General features: G+C 43.5%; 1 protein-coding gene across 4 annotated transcripts in view; it reads right to left on the bottom strand.

The window, feature by feature from the left end:
* Positions 1 to 1,522: 1,522 nt before the first annotated feature.
* FYB1 (FYN binding protein 1) overlaps positions 1,523 to 26,108 on the bottom strand; it is a 667,308-nt gene continuing 642,722 nt past the window's right edge. For all 4 annotated transcript variants that reach the window (XM_085631140.1, XM_085631135.1, XM_085631137.1 and 1 more), the window contains 2 exons: positions 24,410 to 24,450; positions 1,523 to 5,546 (listed from right to left, as the gene is read on the bottom strand). In XM_085631140.1, the coding sequence (XP_085487266.1) occupies positions 5,524 to 5,546; positions 24,410 to 24,450 (64 nt within the window). In that variant the 3' untranslated portion in view covers positions 1,523 to 5,523. The remainder of the gene's footprint in view (positions 5,547 to 24,409; positions 24,451 to 26,108) is intronic.

Consider the following 26,108-nt stretch of genomic DNA (forward strand, 5'->3'; position numbering starts at 1 on the left):
ATCCTGCCTAATAAGGTGGTAAGTGTAAAGGCTATGAAAGCTGACCCAGTGATGTTGCTCAAATGGGAAGACAAAAAGTGTAAACCCCTACTACTGCATGGACCGCAGAGTACAGGAATACAACCCAAGTGGGCGAAGGCTTCAATAGGTTGAAAGTCTTGGGGAAAACAGGAATAACATCAAGCTAGGTTGTGAAGAAATTGGCCATTTTACTGTAAAAGTCCCTAATCACATGGTGTTAACGCTACTAAGCAAAGATTTACCCAGACAAAGTAACAGGGGGGTAGTGTGCCACAAGGGTTGTCAAAAGCTGGAGGCAAGAAAATATGACATGTGTTGTTCATATAATAATTTTACTCGTTGACCCAAATAAAAGTGTAACTATCACCCAGGGTGTTCCATGTGCTTCCAAGAGTAGGGTGCGTCTATAGTAGTACATTTGAAATAAAATAACTCCAAAAATCAATATGATGTGAAATATATATTTTTGTCAAGTGTTATATTATATATATTTGTATATATAAACATACACACCCACACATATATGTGTGTGTGTTTATATAAGTATATATTTATATGTAGTATTACATTTTAGTTACATTTATTTAAGTGACATTATATCAATGTTACATATTAAAATATGTAATATTTACTATTTTAAACTTTATATATATATATTAAAAACAATATTTTTGTATGCTTTTTTAACAATATTAGTGTGAAACCAAATTTTTTTTACATATTTTTGTACTTACCATTCTAAGTATAGGGAAACAATAGATTTTTAAAATGGATACTTTTGACACAATAATATTGTATCACAATATTCCTGTTTTCAATATTGTGTCAGTGATCCCTCCTAGCAGGCTAACACGCTTTTCCTGGGTTTTTGCAAATTGTATGAGTAGACCTTTTTCGTGCACTATATAACCGAGGTAGCAAGATAGATAGTGTTTCTAATAAACTTATGCAGAATGCAAATGTTATTTCAAACCGTTTTTACAGAAACAAACCCCACTTTTACATAAGCCACCCCTACGTAGGCATTGTGGCCCACAATGTAGGGTGCCTAGTGTTTAAAGTGGTACATGGAAGAATTGAGTGTTGTAATGTACCTATGGTGACTAGCCCCCAAAGGCTATTTTCACTGTACAAGGCTGTAGTTGCTCCTATAAGGAATGGTTCAGATAAAATAATAGTCTTGCAATCTTTAGTTTGTGACCAGCTACCGGCATGATTTTTTAAAGTTTATTAGAAATGCTATTCATTAGTGTTGTTGTTTTTTTAAATACATATTTAGGAAAAGTGCCTTTAATAAAATTACACTTTGTCTGAACACCAGTAGGCCAATTGGCATTAACCTGCCAGCAGCTAGACCCTGTCAGTACTTCCCTTTAATGAGCTGTGAAAACTGCTTCCAGAGCAGAAACAATGGCTTAGGTCATTTCTGGTTACTACAGATCCTTGAGAGGTGTCTGTTTGGTCTATACTATCACATGCACAGCAAGAACAAAACAAAGTGTGCTTTCAACATGGTGTCTTTAATGCACTTGTATAAAATAAACAATTGCTACACATGAAACAAATAAATGCTAATTATGAATAATAATAGTGATCATGGTTCTCCTTAATAAAAATATAACTTAACATTAATCACACATTTTCAAACACATTGGGAGGCATGAGAGGAAGGGTGGATTGCAATTGACATTCCAAGACTTGAGTGATCATGCAAATGCAACCAGACACTTGATTTCATAAGTAGTGGGCTACATGAGGACATTTTTGTATAAAGTTCTTCCCCAAGGGATATTGTTTGTCTGTCATAGATTACATCAAACACGTAAAAAGATTTCTTTGAGAAAAACTCACGAAAGTGATCCATCTTTATAGCACTTACAAAATAATTCTGAAAATAGCCTTTTTATGATGTTTTATTGCATGGAAGAAAAAGCAAGATTTTGATGAATAAGTTTACAGTTAATAAGGGACCTATCCTGGATCCTCCTCCAAGCCTGCAATATTAATATACAGCCACAGTCAACGGCACCCTTGTATACCCTGGCTCAGAATGTAATCACCTTGGCTGGACATTGAATTCCAAGACATTACAGGTTGTAAACATAATTTGTTTGTTTTTTAAAGAGGGATCCTGAAGACAGACCATCTCCATCTATGTACTGAAACAGCATCTCCATTAATGTCAGAACAGTCCTGACACTTTTGCAATTGAAAGCACATTTGTAGACTCACCCTTTTAGGGTGCAGAAGGTCACCATGTGGTATGTGATGTGAATCACACCCCATGAATATTCTAGTGTATAGTTAATGATCATAAATTGTTTCACAAGGGCCCGCACTCATGCTCAATTCCCGGTGCTATCTAACTAGTTTGTGCATTACAAATACCATATCTGTATACAGGCATGTTTATGAGACTATGTATGCTGTATCTGTGTAGACTGATGAAACAGTAAATGTATACATCTCCATGTATGTTTGTTTTTGGTAAAACGAATATGTCCTCCTAGTTACCCTTTTCCTGGATGGTCTCCATAGACATTCCTCAAGCATTGAGTCTCTGGAAGGTTCAAACAAAAGTAACCATTGTAAGTAATAGTCTCCCACTACCATAAAACCCACCCAATCTCTCCTTTTGAAGCCAAGTGTACAGGGCATCTCCCTGTAACTCTGGTGGTGATTCGTAGAGCCATCTTGGATACACAGGTAGTGGAAGATGTGGTGGCCCACCAGGATTTACCAAGCAACACTTTGGGTAAAGGTCTCACCATGGGACTAGGAAGAGCAGATCACAAGCTGCACCTTGTTCTTCACGCTCAGAGCTCCCTATCCATGTGCTAGGGGCTCATTAGGCTAATGAATCCTGTGACACTAGCTACAAAGCAGACATTCTGTTGCAGTGCTGGCGCTCCTGGAACACATCCCTCCCATGCACGTCTAAAAGAACAATAGGGGTAAAGCGTTGTCTTTGGAACCAAAAGTCTCACACATCTATACACGGAGTTGTGATTTCTACAGCATCTTTTCGCTAATGCATTTTTAAGGATTCAGACCTTTTAGTGATATGTTATATTCAAGTCCAGATATTATTTGTGCTCCATTTTATATTTCATTTATGTAATGGTAGTGAGTTAACTGACGGAAGGCACGCTAAACCGGACACTCCAAAGTGTTAATTTGTGTCCTCCTCACTTCAACTCGAGTGGTTCTTGCTCATGAGCTGCACTGTCTTCTTTAATCTCTAGTCTGCTGTTGTCTCTTCTGTCTGGAAACATCAAGGCAGGCCATGCATGTCTATTCACAATAACCTCTCACTTGCTCTCTGGTTTGGGGTGCTTGCTGCCCCTAATATCAGGATAATCAGGGCAGCAGCAAGAACAGAAAGTAACTTTATTCACAGAGCCCTAAGAGTTCCCTTGTCATGTTTCTCCTTCTCACTCTTCCCACTGCACTTCAGCAGCATACATCTAACCCCTTCGAGAACTGTGCCACCTTCTGGTGGGCCTGGTAAGTCATCATTCACAATAGATGTATATGTGCAATTATTACAGTCATTTGGAGAATGGACAGTAGAGAGAAAAAATATGTAAACTATTATTTAACTTTACATCTGACCGCAAATTCCAGTTTCCAGTCCAGGGAGGACCTGGCTTGGCAGTTCGGGCTGGACTATTCCCATGAGGCACAGGGTCAAGACTGATTTGCATATGGCTGGGTTCAAACTGGAACGGCATCGATGGATTTAGGCCCAGATCGCTATACTGGGGTGAATGTATGACATTGTTCTACATTCTGTCCATCAACTGTTGTTTTTGCATTTGTCACCCTGAGTGGGAAGTGTATGCCCAGACGTCGGTCCCGTGCTCTCCATGCCACTGGAATCAAGCTATCCTGGCTGAAGAGGGATGAAACCCCAAAACTGGTCCTAGGATGCTTGTTTCCAGTCCAGGGAGGACCTGGCTTGGCAGTTCGGGCTGGACTGTTCCCATGAGGCACAGGGTCAAGACTGATTTGCATGTGGCTGGGTTCAAACTGGAACGGCATGGTGAGCAAAAAAAGATGGATTTAGGCCCAGATCTCTGTACTGGGGTGAATGTATGACACTGTTCTTCATTCTGTCCATCAACTGTTGTTTTTACATTTGTTACCTCGAGTGGGACGGGTATGCCCAGACGTGGGTCCCGTGCTCTCCATGCCACTGGAATCAAGCTATCCTGGCTGAAGAGGGGTGAAACCCCGAAACCGGTCCTAGGATGCTTGTTTCCAATCCAGGGAGGACCTGGCTTGGCAGTTCGGGCTGGACTGTTCCCATGAGGCACAGGGTCAAGACCGATTTGCATATGGCTGGGTTCAAACTGGAACGGCATGGTGAGCAAAAAAACGATGGATTTAGGCCCAGATCTCTGTACTGATGTGAATGTATGACATTGTTCTACATTCTGTCCATCAACTGTTGTTTTTGCATTCGCAAATTCACCCCACGTCTCCTTTCAATAAGGATAATGGCATTATAGACACTATATATTTAACACATGATGGGGAGGAAAGGTCATACACTGCGATTAGATTCTGAGAACAAATTTGCATTTCTTATCAACGGCTTATCATTGAACATGGTGGCAGAGACAAGTAGGTGTATTTATTTCATTTATATATTATTTTTTTAATCAATACAGCCTGAGGATGGAGCGGCGCAGCTTTTATATCTTATGCATCTGTGCCATCTTTGCACAGTATTTCATTTAGCCCAATAATATGTACCAGAATATAAAGTATTTGCTTTTATTAGTAACTATTACAGACATTAACTGGAACTATCAGGACGCTGCTGGCTGGTGCCACATATCTGGGAAATCTCAATTGTCATTCATTGCTCCACTTCAAGGAGTGTGGTTGTGCACTCTGCAAGGTTTTCGGGTTCTCTACTTGGACTCTGAGTTCTTTGGGTTAGACTCCGAACTACCTGAGTTGGGAATAAAATGTTCTTCCCTACTGGACACCTTTGTTGAAACCAGGGTTAGTCTGATGTGTTGAAATTCTAAGGGTATTTAATACAGGGGTGTCCAATGAAGGTCCAATAGGGCTGAAGCCATGTCCTGTTATCTGGGCATATGAAAAATGTGATTGATGTAAATTTAAGTAAAAGTAGGAAGCAGTTATCCCAAAAATCTGGAGTGAAACCCGACCTACTTTGGACAACCCTGAGGTAGGACAGAGGCGAAATAGTCCACTTGCGAGGAAGATATTTAACAGTGTACATGAAGCAAAATATTTAGGTCTTGCCTTAATAAAAAGGTAACATACATGGTCACAGCTTTAGGGATGAAAACGATGTATGTATTGTTCACTAGACATTATAAAAACAGATTTGTTGAACTGTCCCTTCAAAAAATTGTGAAAATCAAAGGTTAATAAACTAATATTGGCTCTGTTTGTTGGGTACGATGTTCGTAGTTCATTGAAATGTCTTCAGAAGAATGTTTTGCTGCCCAACACGATCCACTAATCATTATCATAAATGCACCCTGCAATGGAAAAAGGGAGAAGACATTGAGAATGCAGCGTTGTATCACAGCACATTTCTCAGCTCACCCTTCACCCCCCTCAATCTAGACTTGTTCACTTCCCTTCGCCTACTTAACCATACTTGTATCATAATATGCTCACTGATTTAATGTTGGTCACACTGCAAACGCAAATAACCCTGCTCCCAAACACCAGCAGCGAGGGCCTGTCTGCTAATAGTCTGCCGGTGAGCTGCCATTTTGGAAGGATTTTTAAAGCTCATGAATCAGGTTTACACAAGAAATATAGAAATGGTGCTGAGTTAAATGTTTATCTAAAAAGACACAGGCCCTGATTACGAGAATAGGAGCTATTTGTCGCACCTGAAAAATGGCGATACCACGGGGTACGGTATTTACCGGGTGCGATTAATAGCACCTAATCCGAGTTCCTTGAAATAACATGCACATTTGGGTGTTCAACGCATCAAAATATGCATGGTATGGTAAAATGCCAGACACATTTCCTCTGTTAAATTTCGGTGGGTTCGACCTGCTAAAAATGTAACGAACGGTGATGTATTTAACACCCCCGGTAATTATCGGATGCATTAAATACAACCAAACACGTGATTCCGACCACTGCATAAACAAGGGTTTACGAATGGGTCGGACTACACCAACAAACTCGTAATTAGGCCCATAGTCTTATGGAATGAAAAAGGGGAATGTGTCCATGTAGGACAACCTGTCAAAGGAACAGACATGCACAATCTCATCAGAAGCATCTGACACCTTCAGGCGCCAACACGTCAGAAAACAACCTCAGAAGACTTGGGACTTCTCATGCAGGTCACTGCAGGAATAAACACTCCTTATTCCGTTGTCGATCATATGGCCCACGGAGGCCTTTTGGAATCTTTAAAAGAATGTGCATTTAAACTGTTTTCAACACTGGCTGTTTTCTGTCTCGTTGACTGACATCTCCTTTATTTCCCCATGGGCGATAGTGCATGTTTAACACATGAACCCACAAAAAACGCTGTAACATGTCAATGTGGCTAACCGTTCTTTATATGAGGTCTCAAGGATTTAAACCTAAGATATATATATTTTTTTGCAGTTTTATTTTCTTGCACCAAAATAAATACTTTTTAAATAAATATGCGTATAATGACTTTTTTTGCAAATAAACATTTTAACTTTTCATTTTTTTTCCTTTAACTAAAGGATTGTTCTTAGTTGATGTAGAGAACAAAACCAGGGCAGAAATGTCGCACATGCAACCCACACACGCAGGTGCAAACACATACACACACACAGCATAAAGCAGCTTATTTGGCAATATTAGATTTCTTTTTTTAAACATGTCAATAATAACAGTATAAAGCTGAGTTTTATGTACAAGTCAAAAAAAAATAGTATTGCGCATCGCATCATCTTAAAAACTTCACTTTTTGTAATCTTTTTTAATCAGACTGGTGATACTGCCCATGTTTTCTTTCACAACAAGATGACAATTTTATTATGAGATCATTTGATTGCATTTTTTTAAAAACAGAATGAAATGTATTACCTCTGGATAATTTTCTATTAAAATCGATGCAGTGGTCTGCACGTATAGTATGTGTGTGGGTGTATGTATATGTATGTATATATATATATATATATATATATATATATATATATCTATAGTACCAGTCCAGGTCACAGTAAGAAAACAGGCGCTGACTCCGTGGGTAAGTTGATCAAAGAAAAGTATTTATTCCGTTGATGGCCTAGACGCGTTTCGGCGGTCTTGCCGCCTTGCTCACTACAATATATATACACCATTTTTGTCTGCTCAAGAAATTGTGTGAAAGGTGACATTGTCAGGTTTTAAAGGTCGTCAAACAGAATCTGACCTGCATGATTTATTTGGAGCAGGTGGTCAAACACAGGGAAAACCACCATGTTCATATTTAAAATGACAGCTTGTTTAAAATGCATTTAGCTTTTTTGCTTTCAGGTTTTTATTTTTATTCTGGCTCGATAGTGCAGCTGTCTGCATAGCTCGTCCTCATACATACATCAACACATAACACAAACAACGCATAAGCACATAACATGTAGAAAGGGTCCCTGGGTCATTCCTTTTCAATTATTGGCTTGCGTGAGTGAGCCCCCTTCTGGCATTGGCTCAGGGGACTGTCTTCATCAACTTTTGCATCATTGAATGTGCAAAAAGAGTTTCCCTTGAAATTTAGTTGCCTGCCTAGGAGGGCTGCTGCAGTGTTTCCTCAGTGTGGACACGGAAGCTCTGCTTATGTAAAGTCTCCCAGACTAATGAAAGGTTATAGTTATGTCTTAGCAGGACTCAAATCGAAAGCAAGCTGTGCATACCCAGACCGGCACTCCTTTCAGGCTACAAAATCATTCGATTTCTGTACATGATTACCAGTAATGTAAAACAGCCTGAGATTCTAAAATACAGCTGCCATCTTTAAAGAGTGTTATGCTAGGCTTTGCTGTATTCACTGCCTCTTCATGGAACAAATCATATATGTGCGAAACTGGTGATGGGTTGCTTGTGTTTTGGTTCAGGGAGGACCTGGCCTGGCAGTTTAGGCTAGACTATTCCTATTGGAGTAGGGTCAAGACTAATTTGCATATGACTGAAGCGGCATGGTGTGCTAGATAACGATGGAGACTGGGACCCTACTCCGAGTTAATAACCAGTGGCTGAGATAAATTCAAGCGTTCCATCGATCACTTATTTGTATACTTTAATGTGCCACCCTCAGTGGAATGGGTAAACCCAAATATGGGTCCTGTGCACGCTGTGTTACTGGAATACCTGCATGTGGTTAGGTTGAAACTGAGGTGGCATGGTGTGCAAATTGTGACGGACTGGGATGGGTAATGAGTGATTACCAGTGGCCGAGATTATTTCAAGCATTCCATCCATCACTTTTTGTATACTTTATTGCACTGAAGGAAGGCCTTTTTGTTGTATGAAATGTTGACCTTGATATCAATCCCCCTGATGAGCAGTTTATCCTTGCCAAAAAAGGACTCAATGGATGCAGCGAAGAGGACCAAACTGATTAATTTCAGCTGCTTGCTTTATCTTGAAAGTGAGGAAGATAGCCCTGTAAAAGAGCTCCACTGAAAGTTGTGTATCCAGAGCATCATTGACGTAGTTAAAATACTCTTAAAAGAGTCACTGTAACCATACATATTATCACTTTGGGCAATATAGTGGTCAATGACGATGATATCTACTTGGATAAAAACCTAATGTAAGGGAGATAGCAAGATTTTCAGCTCACTGTGGTAGAGCCCTCCAGAAGAGCAGCAGTGTTTTATAATGTACAGGTGAGTTACTATGGTTCGAGATTGTCGCTGGAGAAATGAAAAATGTGCTATCTGCCTTTGGAGTCATGCTCATACAAAAGCATAGAAATTCAGTAGTTATAGTTACCTGAGCTAACTATAACTTACGTCCCCACAGTCCACTGCTTATGACCTGACATGTTACATCACTAATGGCATGGCCAGTGACATCACTGATGACATCAACACCCCCTCACACACCCACTGACACCCACATGTAGTCTGTCATACACCCACTCATATGTCCACATAAGCACTCACATGCCCATTCACAGACCCATACAACTACTCACACATCCACTCACTCATCCATAGTCACTGACACACCCACTCATTCACCCATACAGTCACTCACACACCCACTCATACACTGGTACAGACACTTACACATGCAGTCACTCACCCATACAGACACTGACTCACCCACTCACTCAGCTACACAGATACTTACACACCCAATCACACACCCATAACACCACTCACACACCCACTTACAAACCCATACAACTACTCACACATGCACACCCACATAAGCACTAACATACCCTCCCAGACACCACCACAAGACACACACCCAATCACACACCAATTCAACCACTCACACACCACCTTACAAACCTATACAACCACTCACACACCCACTCACCCACACAACCACTCACACATCCATACAAACACACACACAAACAAATAACCCCTTACAAAACCACTCACAATCATACAACCACTCACACAGCTTCTCAGAAACCTACTCGCTCACCCATTCACCACTCACACTTCCATACAGGCACTCAGACACCCACTCATACACCGATACAGACAGTCACACAGCTACTCAGATCACATAATTTAGAAATAGTAGCACTCATTACTAGTATACCTATTATACTAATTAACTTTTGTAGTAGGTTAGTATATATGTTTAAAACTCATGAACGCTTGCACTCACTTGATGATGTTATCAGTGATGTTATTTGAGATTTCATCAGTAATTTGTTTTTTTCAGTGAATTTCTAAGGTTTAAAAAAATTCTATTTCCTAACTATAACATATAGGTATAAGCGTGGGTATAACATTGTATGTATGGATACATGAGTGTGTGGGTGAGTGTCTGTAGGGTTACATACGTGGATGTGAGTGCCCGTATGAATTTGTGATTAGGTGTGAGAGTGTCTGAATGGATGTAGATGTGGGTGTAACAGTGTCTGTATGGGTAAGTTAATGTGTGGGTGAGTGTATGGGTATGTAAGAGGATGTGAGAGTGTCTGTATGGGAATGTGAGTGGGTATGAGAGTGTCTGTATGGGTATGTAAGTGGCTGTGAAAGTGCCTGTATGGGTTTGTGAGTAGGTGGGAATGTGTCTGTATGAGTATGTCAATGGGTGTGAGAGTATCTGTATGGGTGTGTCAGTATAAGAGAGTCTCTATACGTATGTGAATGGGTGTGAGAGTACCTGTATAGGTATGTGAGTGGCTGTGACAGTGTCTGTATAGGTGTAAATGTGGGTGTAACAGAGTCTGTATGGATATGTGAGTGACTGTATGGGTATGTAAATGGGTGTAAGAGTGTCTATATGGGTGTAGGTTTAACAGTGTCTCTATGGGTTAGTGTTTGGGTTAATGACTGTATGGGTATGTAAGTGGATGTGAGAGTGTCTATATTTTTTTGAGTCGTGCGAGATTGTAGATCCATCGCAGATTTACATGGGGTGCTGTGCTGAGCCCCGTGAGCAGTCTGCAGATCTTGAGCATGGCAAAAAAACATTTGGGGGTATTTTCGACCCCAGTACACAGGCTTCCCCTTCACTTAATATTCAACCAACTTCTCAGCCCCGGAGATCGTTTCCCAACATATAAAATGTCGGCCACACCTTTTCTGTGAAGGTGCGGCCAGCCAATCAGAAACTTGCTGTAGCGCACGGAACCGTGGATTGCCCGCGGGTTTATCCGCAGAGGATCTGCATTCCTGGGTTTTTCAAATTTGTTTTTTTGGGGTATTATCTCCAAAACTGCTAAAACAATGTACACCAAATCACAAAAGGCAATTCACGATTAAATGACAGCGCCTCAATAGCTTTCTATAAAGAGGTTATTGCATTGGACGGGCAGGGTCACCGCCAGGTTTTATGCCAGTAGTAAAAAAAAAACCTGAGAGGAGCCTACATCTTTGAGGCTGTTTTTAGCAGTGGGTCGCTGATTTGGGTCCCTTTTATCTTCCTTTTAGAAGCACCTAGGGGCTGGATATAATGGAAAAGCATCTAAAAATCCCAAATATTTTGGCCAATGTGGACACCCCAGCCAGTCACAAAATGAAAGGACGCACAGCTCATTTGAAGGTAGCATCAGCAGCAAAAGACGAGCGTAGCTTAAAATTAGGATATGGCTCTGGAGCAATCTCAAGCCATCTGGGCACTGAAGAATGTGCATTGCAGTCCAGAAGGAAGGCTGTTACAGGAGACACACCCACAGAGAATATACTAAAAGAGCTGTCTGATGAGGGAACAAGTGTCGAGGAAGAGCTCCCCAGGCAAAATGATGTACTGGAAACTTTAAATGAAGACAACGGGGCCTGCAAGGTCAATGAAGAGAAACTGATCACAGGGGTGACCCGGGGATGAATGGCCCTTTACAAGTGGATGTGAATCTAAAGGACAACACCATCAGTCAGGCCTGTGGGAAGGAGTATCCATTATTCTCTGAAGTTAAAACAACGTGAACTGCACCATTTCTCTTCAATGACCTTTCTGCTGCTACCCAATCTAGTATATTGCAAGAGGATCTATCTGCTACCTTACATTTAAATCCTTCAGAAAACAAGGGCAAGACTAGACCCCTCGAAAATGAGATCTGTGTCTTAATGGATTCCCAGCCATGGCCCCAGCAAGAGCCCTATCCTGAAAATGTAGAAGGAAGTCCTGCGATAGGGCCGCAAATGGAGGTACTGACAGAGCCAGACAAGCTTCTATCCAAGCTACCAGTGCCGTTGCAAGGTGAAGATACTTCTATGCAATGTGATATTAAGACTATGCTAAACCCTATCCTGGACGAGATAAGAGAACTTAAGATAGCACAAGCAAGCAAGATAACATCCCTCCATCACCGGCTGCCGAAAATTTAGGAAGCAGTTAGTACCTTTCCAGCAAGAATGCAAGAGGCCGAATCCATGATTTCTCATCTTGAGGACCAGATGAACGATATGCAGCATCTAGTTAATTCAGATAAAAATGAGAAAGCCCCACTAGAGAACAAGCTTGAGGAGTTGGAAAAGCATTCCCGGAGGTCTAATCTGCGTCTAGTGGGAGTTACAGGAGGACCGGAAGGAGACCAAACTATCCAATGGATTGAAAGATTTATTTAAAAAAAAATATCCCAGAATTTTCAGGCGATCTCTCTATCACAAGAGCTCATAGGGTACCGTCTCAGCCATTTTCCAACTCAAATTTGCAGCGGACAATCTTGGTGAACTTTGCAGACTACAGGGTTAATGAACAGAGTCTCACTAAAGCCATCTGCAAGAAGCAACTTTGAATTGATGAAGGTTCCAATTGTTGTATTTTTACCGACATGTCAACGGCTGTGGTGCATCACCGAAAGGAATTTGTTAAACTCCTGTATCTATTCAAGGACCAGGGCGCACAGGCTGCTTTAGCACAGCAGTCCAAGTTAAGGGTCTTAGTTAGAGGAAAATGTCATATGTTTGCAAACATAGATGAGGCTCAGGAATTGTTACAATAAATCTCCACTGGGAAATAGATAAGAAATACTATATGGAGTACATCAATAGGATTCTGGGCAGGGGGTGGAATTGATCACGTAGGGTGCAACACCATGGCACTGAGCTGGGGTGTCAACCCGAGGGGTGAGGAGTGAGGCACCACGGGCTATTCTCCTTCCTCTGGGGGATGGGGGTTGGGCACAGGTGGAAGGTGATTGGGTTAGGATGAAAAAATGAGCAGAACCATAGAGGGGAAGATTTTGGCAAGAAATGTATCCATGACAACACCTTTAATTTAAGCAATAACTCTGGGGATGGGTTTTAAAGTCTGTATAATTACAGTCAATGTGAATGGTATGTCCAACAAGGAGGAGTCCGCTACGGACGCAACGACTACGAGCTACGCTGCAGCTGCTGGTCGGTCTCACTCGCCCCTGCAGACTTGTGGGAGGGCTGGAGCTGCGCTGGTGTGGCGCTGTGGCCACAGGACAAATCAAGTGAGTTCCCCTTTGGCCCTGGCGGGCCCGCTTCTGCAGCTCCATTGTGGTGACCGCAAAGTGCACTGCATCTGCAGTCTGTGGGACGAGCAAAGCGAATGCACTAAGTTGTTGGCCATTGGGACACTTCAGTTGGGTGCCTCTCTGACCCCGTCGAGCCCACCATTGCAGGGCGGTCGAGCTGACGACCGGATTTGCTGCTTCTGCTGGCCGGTCCTGCTTCGCCCCTGCGTAGTCGCGGGAGGCTAGTGCTGCGCTGGACTGGATGAGCCTGCCACAGCTACAACGCTGATGGCCCCGCCCCCGGCACAGTTGGTTCCGCGGTCAGAGTCAGGTGGGTGCACCCTCTCGCTCCACTGGGGACCCGACCCGGTGCTGGTTGAGGGCAGGGGGTCTTGCCCAGGAAGGACCCTTGCTTGGGCTCTCGCAGGCCGTCGGAGTGAGGAGGTGATCGGGAGATTCACCACATAGACGCTCGCGAGCGCCTGAGCCCGGTACGGAGACCGCACTACTCTCCGCGGCCTGGACTGTCTCACGCTCATCTCTGCACTTCTGGGCGAGCGCCCGAACCAGTCCCTAGGATTGTGCTGCCCTCGATGCGCTCTATGACCGCATACTGCATCGCACGCTGCGGACCCGCGGATGCCTGTTGGTGCCCTGACCATAGTTTCTCGCCCTGTCTTGTTCTGGCAGCAGTTTTTCATATCTGCTGGGGTCCAGATTCTTAACATGTGCCTCTCTCACTATCAGTAGCTTGCTGCCTGGCCCTAACATGGCGGCTTCTGACCCATTCCGGCTCAGCCATCTTAAAAAACCACGGCCACTGTGTTGTGAAATTGATTCTGCAATTTCCTGGGAATCCGAAAATGTCTTCACATGCCCCTCCTCATAAAAAGTGAATGAGGACTGTTCCAAAGCACTCATGGGAATAGAAAGAGGACTGAGCAATCTCTCTGTCCTCTCATATCCCTCCTCATGGAGAGCGAAAGAGGACTGCTCAAAGCGCATCTTGGTCTAAGATAGAGGACGGTTGAACTCCTGTAGCTGCCATCTTGACATTGCTTTTCAATCTGTTCTAGTATTCCCACTGATCATTATATACCCTAATCTTAGTGATCTGACCCTCTGGTCCTTTTCTACATCGTGGACCCCTTAGAGGGGGCAAGTCATCTGGGCATTACTGCGCACTCTTTAGGTAGCCTAGCGCATAGGGCAGACCTATTTGGGGGACTTCGACCTACATACCTCATTTCTCTCAACAGACCTCCTGGACGAAAGTTTCCACACCCTCCGCAACATGGCTGGACCTGGTCTGACCCCCACGGGCGACACCTCCTACAACGTTACCTATCCTCCCAACCTCTCCAAAACCGCCGCTAAATCCCTCAACCATTCCATCCTGAAAAGGCATCCTGAAACCCTAGCTTCCGACCTACGATCCAGCGCAGACAAGGGCACAATCATTAATGACCTTATCTTCTACTACAGGAGAACGTCTCTCTGGCGCAAAACATTCTCGAACCTCCTCAACGCATATAAAACTAGGAACATTCCACTCGGCTGCAAACTCACGATCGCACCATCCCCAAACCTGCGTGCTGACCTCACCATCACCCTATACAAAAACGACATCATCCTGATCCAAGTTCCACCAAAAGACCACAACAAATTCGCGGACCTCTTCTCTCTCCTTAAAAAACATGTGCACGACCCCCCTTCGTCCACACTCCCCCACCTAATCCACCAAGGGAGCCCAGCCTCTCGCCATCCACCCATGACAGGGCCCCCAACATAGGCTGACAGAGCCCCCCTACTATGCATCCAGCGTTTACCAACCGCGACATGCCCTCACCCCTGACCTCCAGCCTACATACTCATCCCTCTCCTATGGATACTGATACCCCCCATTGGTCCGACCCTCTAGGCGTTCTAGCCCATCTACCAGGCCACCAGCACAAGCCATTAGAAGCCTCCCCAAACCTTCAACCTCAAATCCTCCCTACCGCGGGGCTATTGAAACTCATGACTCTGGTCGACCTAGCTTTACTACTAGGTCTGCAGCACACTCCGCCAGTTCCGTCCCCATACCATCGGCCCCCTGCCTGCCAGAGCACCCCTCTCCTAGGGATTTGGATACTGATACCCCCCATGGCCCGACCCTCTAGACGTTCTAGCCCCTCTACCAGGCCACCAGCACAAGCCATCAGAAGCCTCCCTAAACGCTCAACCTCCAATCCTCCCTACACCGGGGACATTGAAACTCAGGACTCTGGTCGACCTAGCCCCACTACTAGGCCTACAGCACACTCCACCAGTTCCGTCTCCATACCATCAGCCTCCTGCCCGCAAGAGCACCCCTCTTTTAGGGATTTAGACACTCTCCACCGCAAAGCTACTAAATTAACCTTGAGCATCCACAACTCCCTTACAGACCTAAAGAACCTCCTGCACCTCACCGGGCTCTCTCTCTCGAATATCAGGCTCTCGCAGAACTCTACCCCCCCACTTCCTCCTCTGAGCCCCCTCTCCACCCATTTCCGCTATCCCTGAGACACTTGTGCCCTCGCAGGCAGCCCTGCCACCTCGCAGAGGAAGAAGTACTGGCCCTCCTCCTAACCTACAAACCTACCCCTGCAACAACTAGCCCTCTTGAGCTCTCAGAGGAAACATTTTTGGACCTCCTCGCTAGCTATGAAACCTTGTGCCCCTCTGACCCGATGAAAGAACAACCTATCCGCACTGTTGCAATCAATCCCAACAGATTAGCTACTCCCCACATCAGAGGAGTAGTCAACAGTAACCTAGCGCTAGTTCCTACCTCTGCCCCTAGGCACGACACGCGTCCCGACCCACCTTTATCCGGTCTCCTTATTAACTGCCGCTCTGCGGTAAAGCATGCTTCTGATGTCGCCAATCTCATCCTGAACCTAAACGCGGACTTAGCGATCTTGACTGAATCCTGGCTAAATGAATCCTCATCGCCCTGCCTAAACCTTCTAGTCCCACCCAACTATCACATCGCAAGGCTGGAGAGGCATTAAAAAAAAAAGGGGGGAGGCATTGCCTGCATCTACCTCCTTGTCAATGAACTTCTGGCCGAACCTACAGACTCCTGCGAATATCTTGCTCTCTTCATCTGCAGCAATACCACCCTACTGTGCAGACTGCACATCTTTTACCGCCCCCCAGGCAAGAATGACACTTTCACAGAATACCTCATGGAAATCATCACAGCCAAGTCCTCCCATAACTCCATTGACATTTTCCTTGGCGACTGTAACTTGCACTGGAACGACCCTAAGGACCCGCAGGTCAGCGCCATCAGAGACTTCTTGGCCGACCAAGCCCTTCCCAAGCCTGCTCTCTCCCTACTCACTCGAAAGGCGCCATTCTATACTGGATCATCTCTAAGGAATCTGCGGTCAACCTCATCTCCATAGATCCTTGCGATTTGTCTGACAACCACGCTATTACCTTCCTTCTGCCTGGCACTCGCAAGACATGGACACCGCAACTGGTGGTCCGCAAAAGATGGATCAGAGACACCAAGAACCTTGACCACGAGAAATTGGCTGCCCGCTGTGAAACTGACCCCCCCACACCTCACCACGGTCGACAACCTCACTGAACATTATTCCACTACTATATCCAACATTATCGATGACCTTGCTCCGCTAAAACTAAAAAGAACCCAGATCAAAGACAGGAACCCCTGGTTCAACGGATCCCTCAATAATGAGAGAAGGTCCCTCCAGCAAACAGAACGGAACTGGAAAAAGCACCCGTCAGCAGCCCATCTTAAACTTCTCCGCCAGGCCAGAAACGCCTACAACAAGAAAATCATCGACTCTAGAAAAGAATTCTTCACATCAGAACTGGATAACGCCAAGAACAGACCTCGCAAATTATTTGAGTTGGTCAAACACCAATCCAACAAACTGGCTAAAACGTCCAAAGAAACCCCTATCTCTCCTATCCTAGGCGAGCAATTCTCCTCCTTCTTCTGTGATAAAATATCTGCCCTTGGAAAGGAACTCATATCGGCTACCTAGCTCCGTGCCGCCCTCCCAGACTTCCCTCAAAAACCAAGCGCTCTGGTCCAACTTTAAAGTCTATGATGAACAATCCGTCTAAAAAATTCTATCCTCTTTAAACCCCAACAATCACTTCAATGACCCTCTCCCCTCAAACTGCTTAGCCGCTACCTCTCAGGCTATCATCCTCTCTTGGACTGCAATAATCAACGCCTTCCTCTTACAGGGATCGATACTTGACTCTCTCAAAGCCGGACAGGTTGTCCCCATTTAAAAATAACCTATGCTAGATCCTGCCTCACCTGACAACTACAGACCTATCTCCAATATCCCACTCCTAGCTAAAGTGCTGGAAAAATGTGTACAACAGCAGCTGAGTTATCACATTACCAGCTTCCACCTACTAGACGACTTGCAATCCGGGTTCAGACCTGGGCACAGCACTGAAACCACACTCCTCCACATCGTGGATGATGCCCTTCAAGCCCTTGACCAAGGCAAAACCTGTCTCCTAATCCTCCTGGACCTATCCTCGGCCTTCGATACGGTTAACCACGAAATTCTGCTTAATCGCCTCAAATTTAGGATGGGCCTAGATGGCACTGTTCTTGCTTGGTTTAGGTCCTTCCTCCAGAATCGGTCACAGAGAGTCCTGATCAACGGCAACCTGTCCGCTTCCCTGCCGATCACAGTTGGAGTCCCTCAAGGATCAACCCTGTCCCCTATTCTCTTCAATCTTTACCTTGAACCGTTCTCAGAGGTGCTGCGCACTGCCAATATCTTCTACCACATGTATGCCGACGACACACAGCTCTACATCAAAATCTCTTCTCCAGAGGACATTCGCTTCCTGAATGAGGCCCTGAAGTTGGCTGTTAACTGGCTCACATCTAACCAGCTTAAACTCAACGCTAAAAAAATGGAGTTCCTCTTAATTTCACCACCTAACGCCAATACAGACATTCAAGAATGGATCAAGGCTATCACAGCGCTAAACTACTCTCCTACCATTGTGGACTCTGCTAAATCACCTTAGACGGCAACCTGAACATGCGTGGCCATATCAACTCGATTGCCAAAACTGCCAGATTTCATTTGCACTACCTAAGAAACCTGAAACCATTCCTCGACACCCCAGATCTAAAATTGGCAATTCAGGCTCTAGTCATCTCTAGGCTGGAGTATGGTTGCTCCACCCTCGCAGTCCTACCCAAGATCTCTCTGGCACCCTTGAAAGCCTGCCTCAACGCCGCCGCCAGACATCTAACTGGCTCTAAGAAGTTCGACCATATCTCGCCCCACCTTAAGGCTCTGAACTGGCTTCCTCTTGAGGCCAGAATCCAATTTAAGCTGGCTTGCATCACCCACAAGGCTCTTTACTCCAAGTCCCCTGCATTTCTCGCCCAAAAACTCATGATATTCGGAGGAGCCAGAAACCCACGATCCTCCAGAGACCTTTTGCTCCAACCCGCACGCTTCAGGAAAAAAAGAACGTAAAATCGGGCCTTCTCTGGGGCTGCCCCAAGAATATGGAATTCACTCCCACCCGACATCAGAAGAATATCGTCTCTAGCTCACTTCAAAAAGGAGGCCAAAACTTTCCTAATGTGCAATTTCCTCTCCTAACACTCACGTTACAATCGCCTCCGTAACCTGGCTTCACTTATCGCCTCGGCACTATGCCTGGGCCTTTTCTTCTTATGATACCCACCCAGCACTTCCGAACAAACCTCCCGGGTTTTTTCTAGCTCAATGTATCGATTTGTTCTTACCCCAAAATGTATCTGGGTATTATGATTGTTTGTTTTACCAATATATTGCATCTACTTGCCCCTATCCCTTTGGATCACTTCCCCCTTATATCCTTGTATCCCACCTGTTACTACTGTAAAGCGCTCTGATACCCTCACGGGTCTGGTTCGCGCTCTATAAAACACTAAATGAATAAATAAAAATAAAATAAAAAACAAGCAAAAATACAGAGGGCTAATAAGATGGTTAACTTCATTTTCACCACAAATTCAGTTTCTTCAAGAAACTCATCTTAAGACAAATACTCTTCATCCCTAAATCGTTTTCTAAGGCATATTTTGCTTCGGCTGGGGAGGCAATTAGTGGGGTAGCCATTTACTTTAGACAAGGTATAGAATGGGAGATTTCTCGAGTCCATAGAGACCCCTATGGTAGATGGTTACAGCTAGGGTTAATGGGAATACATTTAATTTTGTGAATTACTGTGCACCAATTGTAGATGACCCCACAGCTATCTTGAAGATCAACAATCTAGCTAGAGGGGCGATGGGTCCCATAATTTTAAGGGGAGACTTCAATTTGTTCAAGACTTGTGAAAGGAAACGCTGAATAAAACAAAGAAACAACTGAAGCCTAGGATTAAAAAAATAATAGACATATTAAAACAAGATTATCAATTAATCGATCCTTGGCGAAAGAGTCATGGGGAGATTTTGCAATATACTTACTATTCCCGTCAATACCAGTCAACCTCTCACATTGATTTTTTCTTATCTCTCACTCTCTGAATTGTCTTAACTCAGAAATATGGGCCAGCTCATTTCCGATCATTCGCTGGTTCAAATGGAAATCAAATTAGATGTAAGAAATAGGGAAAGATCCAGGTGGCAGATGGAGCGACTCCTCTTGACAAATCAGCAATGGATCGATAGCATGGGAAAATGAAAAAAATAGTTCTTTCAGGTTAATAAAGGTACAGCAACGCGCTTCTCTGACTGGAGGGGCTTTAAAGGCCGCAGTACGGGGGCAAATGATGGCTTTTATGGTTGTACAAACAAAAACCCAAAGGTCGCGTATAGCTGAACTTAAGCAGGCAGTTGACACTGCTTTGTTGAGGAAAAATAGCTCCCTGGGGTATCGAAATCTAGCAAAGGGGCAGTTTCATAAAGCCAAACTGTTAAGGGAGTTCTTTATTATAGAAGAAATAAATAGCTTGCGGTCATACCAGGAGAGAGTTTAAGAGGAAAGTCAAATGATAGGACCTTTTTTAGCTTAGTCAACCAAGGTAAAGCAGGAAGCCACAGCAATTAATGAACTTCAGGAGCCAGGGACGAGGACCTAAATGTCCGAAAAGGAGAGAATTGCTAAAATATTTCTAGATAATTACAGTGAACTATATGCAACCAAATATAGGGTGTCGAAAGAAGAAATACAGCAATATTTTTACATTATAAACCTACCACAGATATCAAGTGCGCAGAAAGAAGAGATGACTGCAGATATTTCTGCAGCTGTAATTCAGCAGGCCTTAGCTTCAATACCAGGAGGGAAGGCCTGTGGTAATGATGGACCTTCCGACAGAATTCTACAAGGCATTTTCGGACGCGTTAGTACCATTTTTGCTTGAGCTTTTTAACTATGTTAAGGCAGTTCCAATAACTTTTAAAGAATCTTCCATTGTTAGCTTTGTTAAGAATGGTGAAATCCCAGAGATGTGAATTCATATAGGCCCATCTGCTTGCTGCTTGCAAACCGATTCACTTCAGTTGCACAGTATGGGATCGTGACAGGCAGGTCGATGTCATCCAACACGGGATTCATAGTTCAAGCACTGGACTTTTTTTTTAATACTAATCAAACACCAGCTCTTATAATGATGGTCGATGCATAGAAAGAGTTCAATCTGGTGAATTGAGATGCTCTCTTCTATGGGCTTGAAAGTGTCAGGATTCCTCCTCAACAGATTATAATCATGTTACAGAATATATATCATGGGGACCAGGCGCAGGTTTTAATGAACTCTAACCTAGCTGGTATAGTTAATATAAACTGGGGTACCCGACAGGGGTGTCCCTTATCTCCCGTATTATTTAAATTTGTTATTGAACCACTGAACATTAGGATCCGCAACCACCTGGAGATCAAAACACCAATAGCAGGAATGTCGAATTTGAAACTGTTCGCAGAGGACATTATTTTAAATCTTAGACCAGAAAAACTGAATATTGAAACGACATTAAGAGAATATGCACAGTTTTAATTAATTGGGGGTATAAAATCAATCATAAAAAGACAGAAATTTCTGCTATTTAATGCTGCTAGGGATTTTCCCCCAGATAATCTAAAGCGGCAGGTTCTTTCCCTTGATCAGATTCAATATCTGGGGATATACATCACAAATCAATATGCAGAAATTTATAAATTACATTATGAAGCCATGCTGAAAAAATTTAAAGACTTACTTGATAAGTGGATACTTCTACCCCTCACATTGATCGGTCGTATAGCCCTTATAAATATGTCGATTTTACTGTTACTAATTTTTCTTTTTACAAACGTACCGTTTAAAATCAATGCGGCGAATTTCAAAGAGTTGGAAACAATCTTTAGACAATTTATCTAGAATAAGAAGGCACCTAGGGTAAAATTCTCTCTACTCCAACTCGATAATAATTGGGGGGGGCACGCTTTTTTTTCCAGTTCTGCACGTACTATGACGCATCCTTTCGAGATATAATAGCAAGTCTAATGGACAGGAAGGGACTCTTGGATAGCTTTTTTCTGGACCTGATGATACAGGAAGCCGGGTCTCAGATTCCAGTTTTTATAAAAACAGCAAAACTTCCCCAAAAACTAGATACAAGACGCTGCAGGAGTTTCGCGTTAGACTGCAGAACTTTTACTCCTTGAAGGCTCACGCTACCGGGTACGAGTACTTGCAGCTTTCCGAATGTAAAAGCATAGGCCTACAAATCCAGAATAGCCATTTAAGATTTTGGGAAGCCAACGGTTTGAAAGAGCTGGGTCATTTTATAATTGCAGTGAGATGCATTAATTGGCAGGAGGTCCAAGCTAGATGTGGAGACCGGTGTAAGCCGTCCTTTTTTGGCTATCTTCAGATTGTACATCTATTGAACAAGTACTGCCTTCCATCTAGCACAGGACCCACTCCTGCTTTAGCCGCCCTCTTCAGAACAAAGCTCAGAGGGATGGGAAATTGGTATCGAGCCAAGGAGAATCTCTCTTGGTAAATCATTTTTTTGAGAGGAACCGCAATGTAATTTCTCAGATCTTGAGTGGCAAGCTATTTCGCAGTACGGCAGCAAGGCATTACAAGCAGCAAATTTTAAATTAATGTAATTTTTATCACGCTGGATGGCATATTACAATCCTAAAGTGCTCCACAAGATGCATGCAGAAGTCGAGAATAAATGCTGTCGTTGTCAGCGATTAGATAAGGGAGGCTGGCTTCATGTTTGTTTTACATGCCTTATGTTGAGACAGTTCTGGATGAACGTTTGCGCAACACTCAGCCTTGGCTTGCAGTGGCCTGGAACCTGAGGCGAAAATAGCACTTTTTGGTTAATCAAAGGGGGAGACAAACTTAGCCAATGAAGAGAGAGGAGGACGTTTTTGTAGTAATTACTTCCCTGGTGGCATGTTCCCTGATTCTCCAGAACTGGAGGATAACAAAAGCACCAACATACCTAGAATGGTATGAAAAAATTATTTGAATAAGAAAATTTGAAGAAGCTTATGCGAAAAGGGTCAAAGCTACTAAAAGATACATTTCCGTATGGAAATATATGAATGAGATAGAAAGTCGGTAAAGGTGTCAAAGTATTTTAGGTTCATTTATTCAAGCACATTGCACATTGCTCTAGAATGGCTCTGATGCTAAGGCCAGAATTTGAGTTAATGCACTTTATTAAGATTTAGAGCAAATTGGGAAAGATGACAGATAAAAGGCACTTTATCTGAGATAAATACACAGTATCTTATTTCTAACACTCTATATTGTTTTAATGTTTTAAATCAGGCCTATTATAGAATATGAAGGATTGAATTCCAGTAGCACATTGCACTTTAGAAAATGAATGAATGGATAGCCTTGATAGCACAATAGTTTTTCTTCAAAGTAGATTCTAATATTTAAATGAATGGTGCATAATTATGATCTTGTGTATAAGCGAATAGGTCAATCTATGTTTCTGCTAAACAAAAATATATAAAAAATAACAAATAATTACAAAAGGCACGTATCTGGACCAAGAGCTAGCTTTTTACCAAATTTGGTGTAGTTCCGTTCAGCGGTTTGGGCTGCAGTCATGTTCAAAATCTCTATGGGAATTAACATGGGGAAAACGTGCTTTGGGAACCCCCCTTTTTCTTGGCCCCCGCTTGACGGAGCACCCCAAAACTTTCCAGCCAGAAGCTGAAGTGAGCATTGAATGTTTTTTGCAAATTCGTGAAGATTCATCCACCGGCGTCAAAGATATAGGCCCATCAAAAAATGATTTCCCTATGGAAACTAGCTCCTAACTAGAACTACCTACTGGTGACTGCCATTTTGCCCTGAAGTGAGGACGCACAGCAGCCAATTCCTCCAAATTCTTTAGGAAACCGGCATTTTGCATTCCTATAAGTTTCTGTGCCTAATGCGTTTGGAGCCTCCAGCTCCTTAATCATATGATATCTTGAAACTTCGCAGACGCTCTCAAGCACACCTTTATCTGCATGCTAATAAATTCTGTCGCCCTTCACCGGGCCTCACAGGTGAGTTCAACTCCCAGTGCATGCTGGAACGTGTGGCGAGTGTAAGCCAATCCTGCTCCTTCAGTGGGTTCTGCGTCGTTACAGTATTTTATATCCATATTTAAAGCCCTTCAGAGGGCCTCACAAGGCAAGATGCTTGGTTCAATTAATAGAATATATATATGAACATCTATAGTTAGTATATATGCGGATATGCAGAATATATTTTGACTGTTGAAGCCTTGAGGTAGTCATGGAGTCACGAAGCCTCGCTGTAGCCATGATGCCCCTTCCCTTCTTCAGCAATAAATAGTATGCTATTATGTGCACATCTACATATATGGGTTATGCCAAGGCATTTGTTGCAACACATGCATTTAACCAAAATCAGGATGCCAGGGGGTTAATTTGTGAAGCAAGGTAAAATTACACGCAAGAGATGCCGTCTTAATTAGATTTCCATTTGTAAAGTAATTGGTACATCAATTTATGAAGCAGTAAAAAATATATTCTTAAGTCACTGCTGTTGTACTGGGGTAATAAACTCGAATTTTACCTTTAAACTGTAGTAATACATGTGTGAATGTGTGTATCTTAGTTTAATCGCTCTAAATAATGTGTTATTTAGCCACATTTATCTTCACGGCCATAGCAAGCGCACACACACACACACACACTTTTTTCAAAAGTATGTGTTTAAATCTGGTGCCAAATGAAGTACCTGCATATGGATAGTAGTGTAAACAGTGATACATACCATCGTCCACATCATCATATATCTCTCCACCATTGCCAAAGCTGTCAAATAAAGAATGGTTTTGTTATTTTCATTTCAAGTGTAGAACGGTTAATAATATCATGCTTTATGTCACGAAGATGCTGGTGCAAAAATATATATATATATGGTTTTTATTTCATTTCATTCATTTTCGTAGATTGTAATTGCCTCTTCCTCTGAAATTCATGACCATTGCAGGGCCATAAAGAAGCTGTTTTATTCAAGCTTCCAGTTCAACATTGCTACCTTTGCTCAAAAAGGCCACAACTTCTGCCCTGCATACTTTCCAGTTCGAGATGCTCATCCTCAGGCGATAGATTTACGCATCAGGTGAAGACAAAACTGTGCGTCAGGACAGACTAAGTTATGCAGCATGAAGAGGCACATTATTCTGTGGCATGCGGCACATTCAATGGCAGTGTTGCTTCATTATTCTGCAATTTTTACACGTTAAAACTTTCTGGGCAAAGGTTTCACCACATTAGTAACATTTTACTCATAAATACAACAATTGGCGACTGAAAGTTGGCCAGATCTAAAAAAGAATGCCAGGCATGATTAATGAAGTAACTGCACAAGCAATCACCTCTAGTGAAACTCAAATGGGGGCAACAAGCAGGGCATAGAGTGAATATAGGGACACGTTCATGCAGTATCAACACTTTTACAATCTAATCTGGAATCTCCTCCTGTGGGACTGAGTATGGAAGGTTTAAAACTTTCATTGAACTGCAGAAATTAGCCACACAACAAAAAAGAAGACAAACATGTTACTAAACCATATGGGGGCAGAGGTTTAGAATTTACATCTGTGATGGCTTTTTGACTCTGATATTGCTGAAGGAGGTAAAAATTGGGTCCAATAGGTTTCTGGCAGAGTGCGTGGGCCGGTAATGTGCTAGATGAGGTTTTCTAGCAGGGCCATGGAGTTTGGGTCAGTGCAGTCAGGTTTTTGATGAGGATGAAGGCGCTACTGTCGATGATGAGGGGTGTGACGAAGTCTGTGATATTGGTGTCGAAACTGGTGCGGCGTCCTGGCGCTCTATAGAGGAAGGGTCTGCACAGGGTGAAGTTCGCTGTGATACGTAGCTTGAACGTGAAATGCTCCATGTAGCTGGTGGAGAATCTTGTAGATGGCGGGCCTGGATGTAGTGTTGTCTACTGCAGGGGTTGGGTTCAGCCATGTTTCTGTAAAGAAGAGCAATTCCAGGGTATGGTCGTGCAGCATGTCCCATATCTCTGTGGCGTGTTTGGTAAGCAACGTTAACGAGCTTGCAAGCGAGTGTAGAGTGCTGGGTGGGGGCTGGCTGGTTTGTGTGAGTATGAGCGAGTGGAGTGATGGGTGCAGGATTGGTGGGAGTAGATTGTGGGAGAGTGCATGAGAATTTGCAGGAGATGCAGGTAAAGACTCCCTCCGTGTTATGTGGAATCAGTGGGTCGGGGGAGGACCAGGGTTCCTGGCACGGGGCGCGGTCCAGCTATGGATGAGTGCAGACAGGCTTGCCTTTTGGTGTTGCAGCCGCCATTAAGTAGGTCCTGGGAGGGGGATGAAGCGCAGGAGGTGGTGCGTGGGACAGAGGGGTGAAGGATGCTAGAGAGTGGGGGATGGGAAAAGGTGAGTCGTGCTCGGGGAGAAAGAGCGGGAAATGAGGCCAAGAGAGGGGCAAAAAGAATAGCA

This window comes from Triturus cristatus, chromosome 2_1, assembly GCF_964204655.1.
Source record: "Triturus cristatus chromosome 2_1, aTriCri1.1, whole genome shotgun sequence".
NCBI classification, from domain to species: Eukaryota; Metazoa; Chordata; class Amphibia; order Caudata; family Salamandridae; genus Triturus; species Triturus cristatus.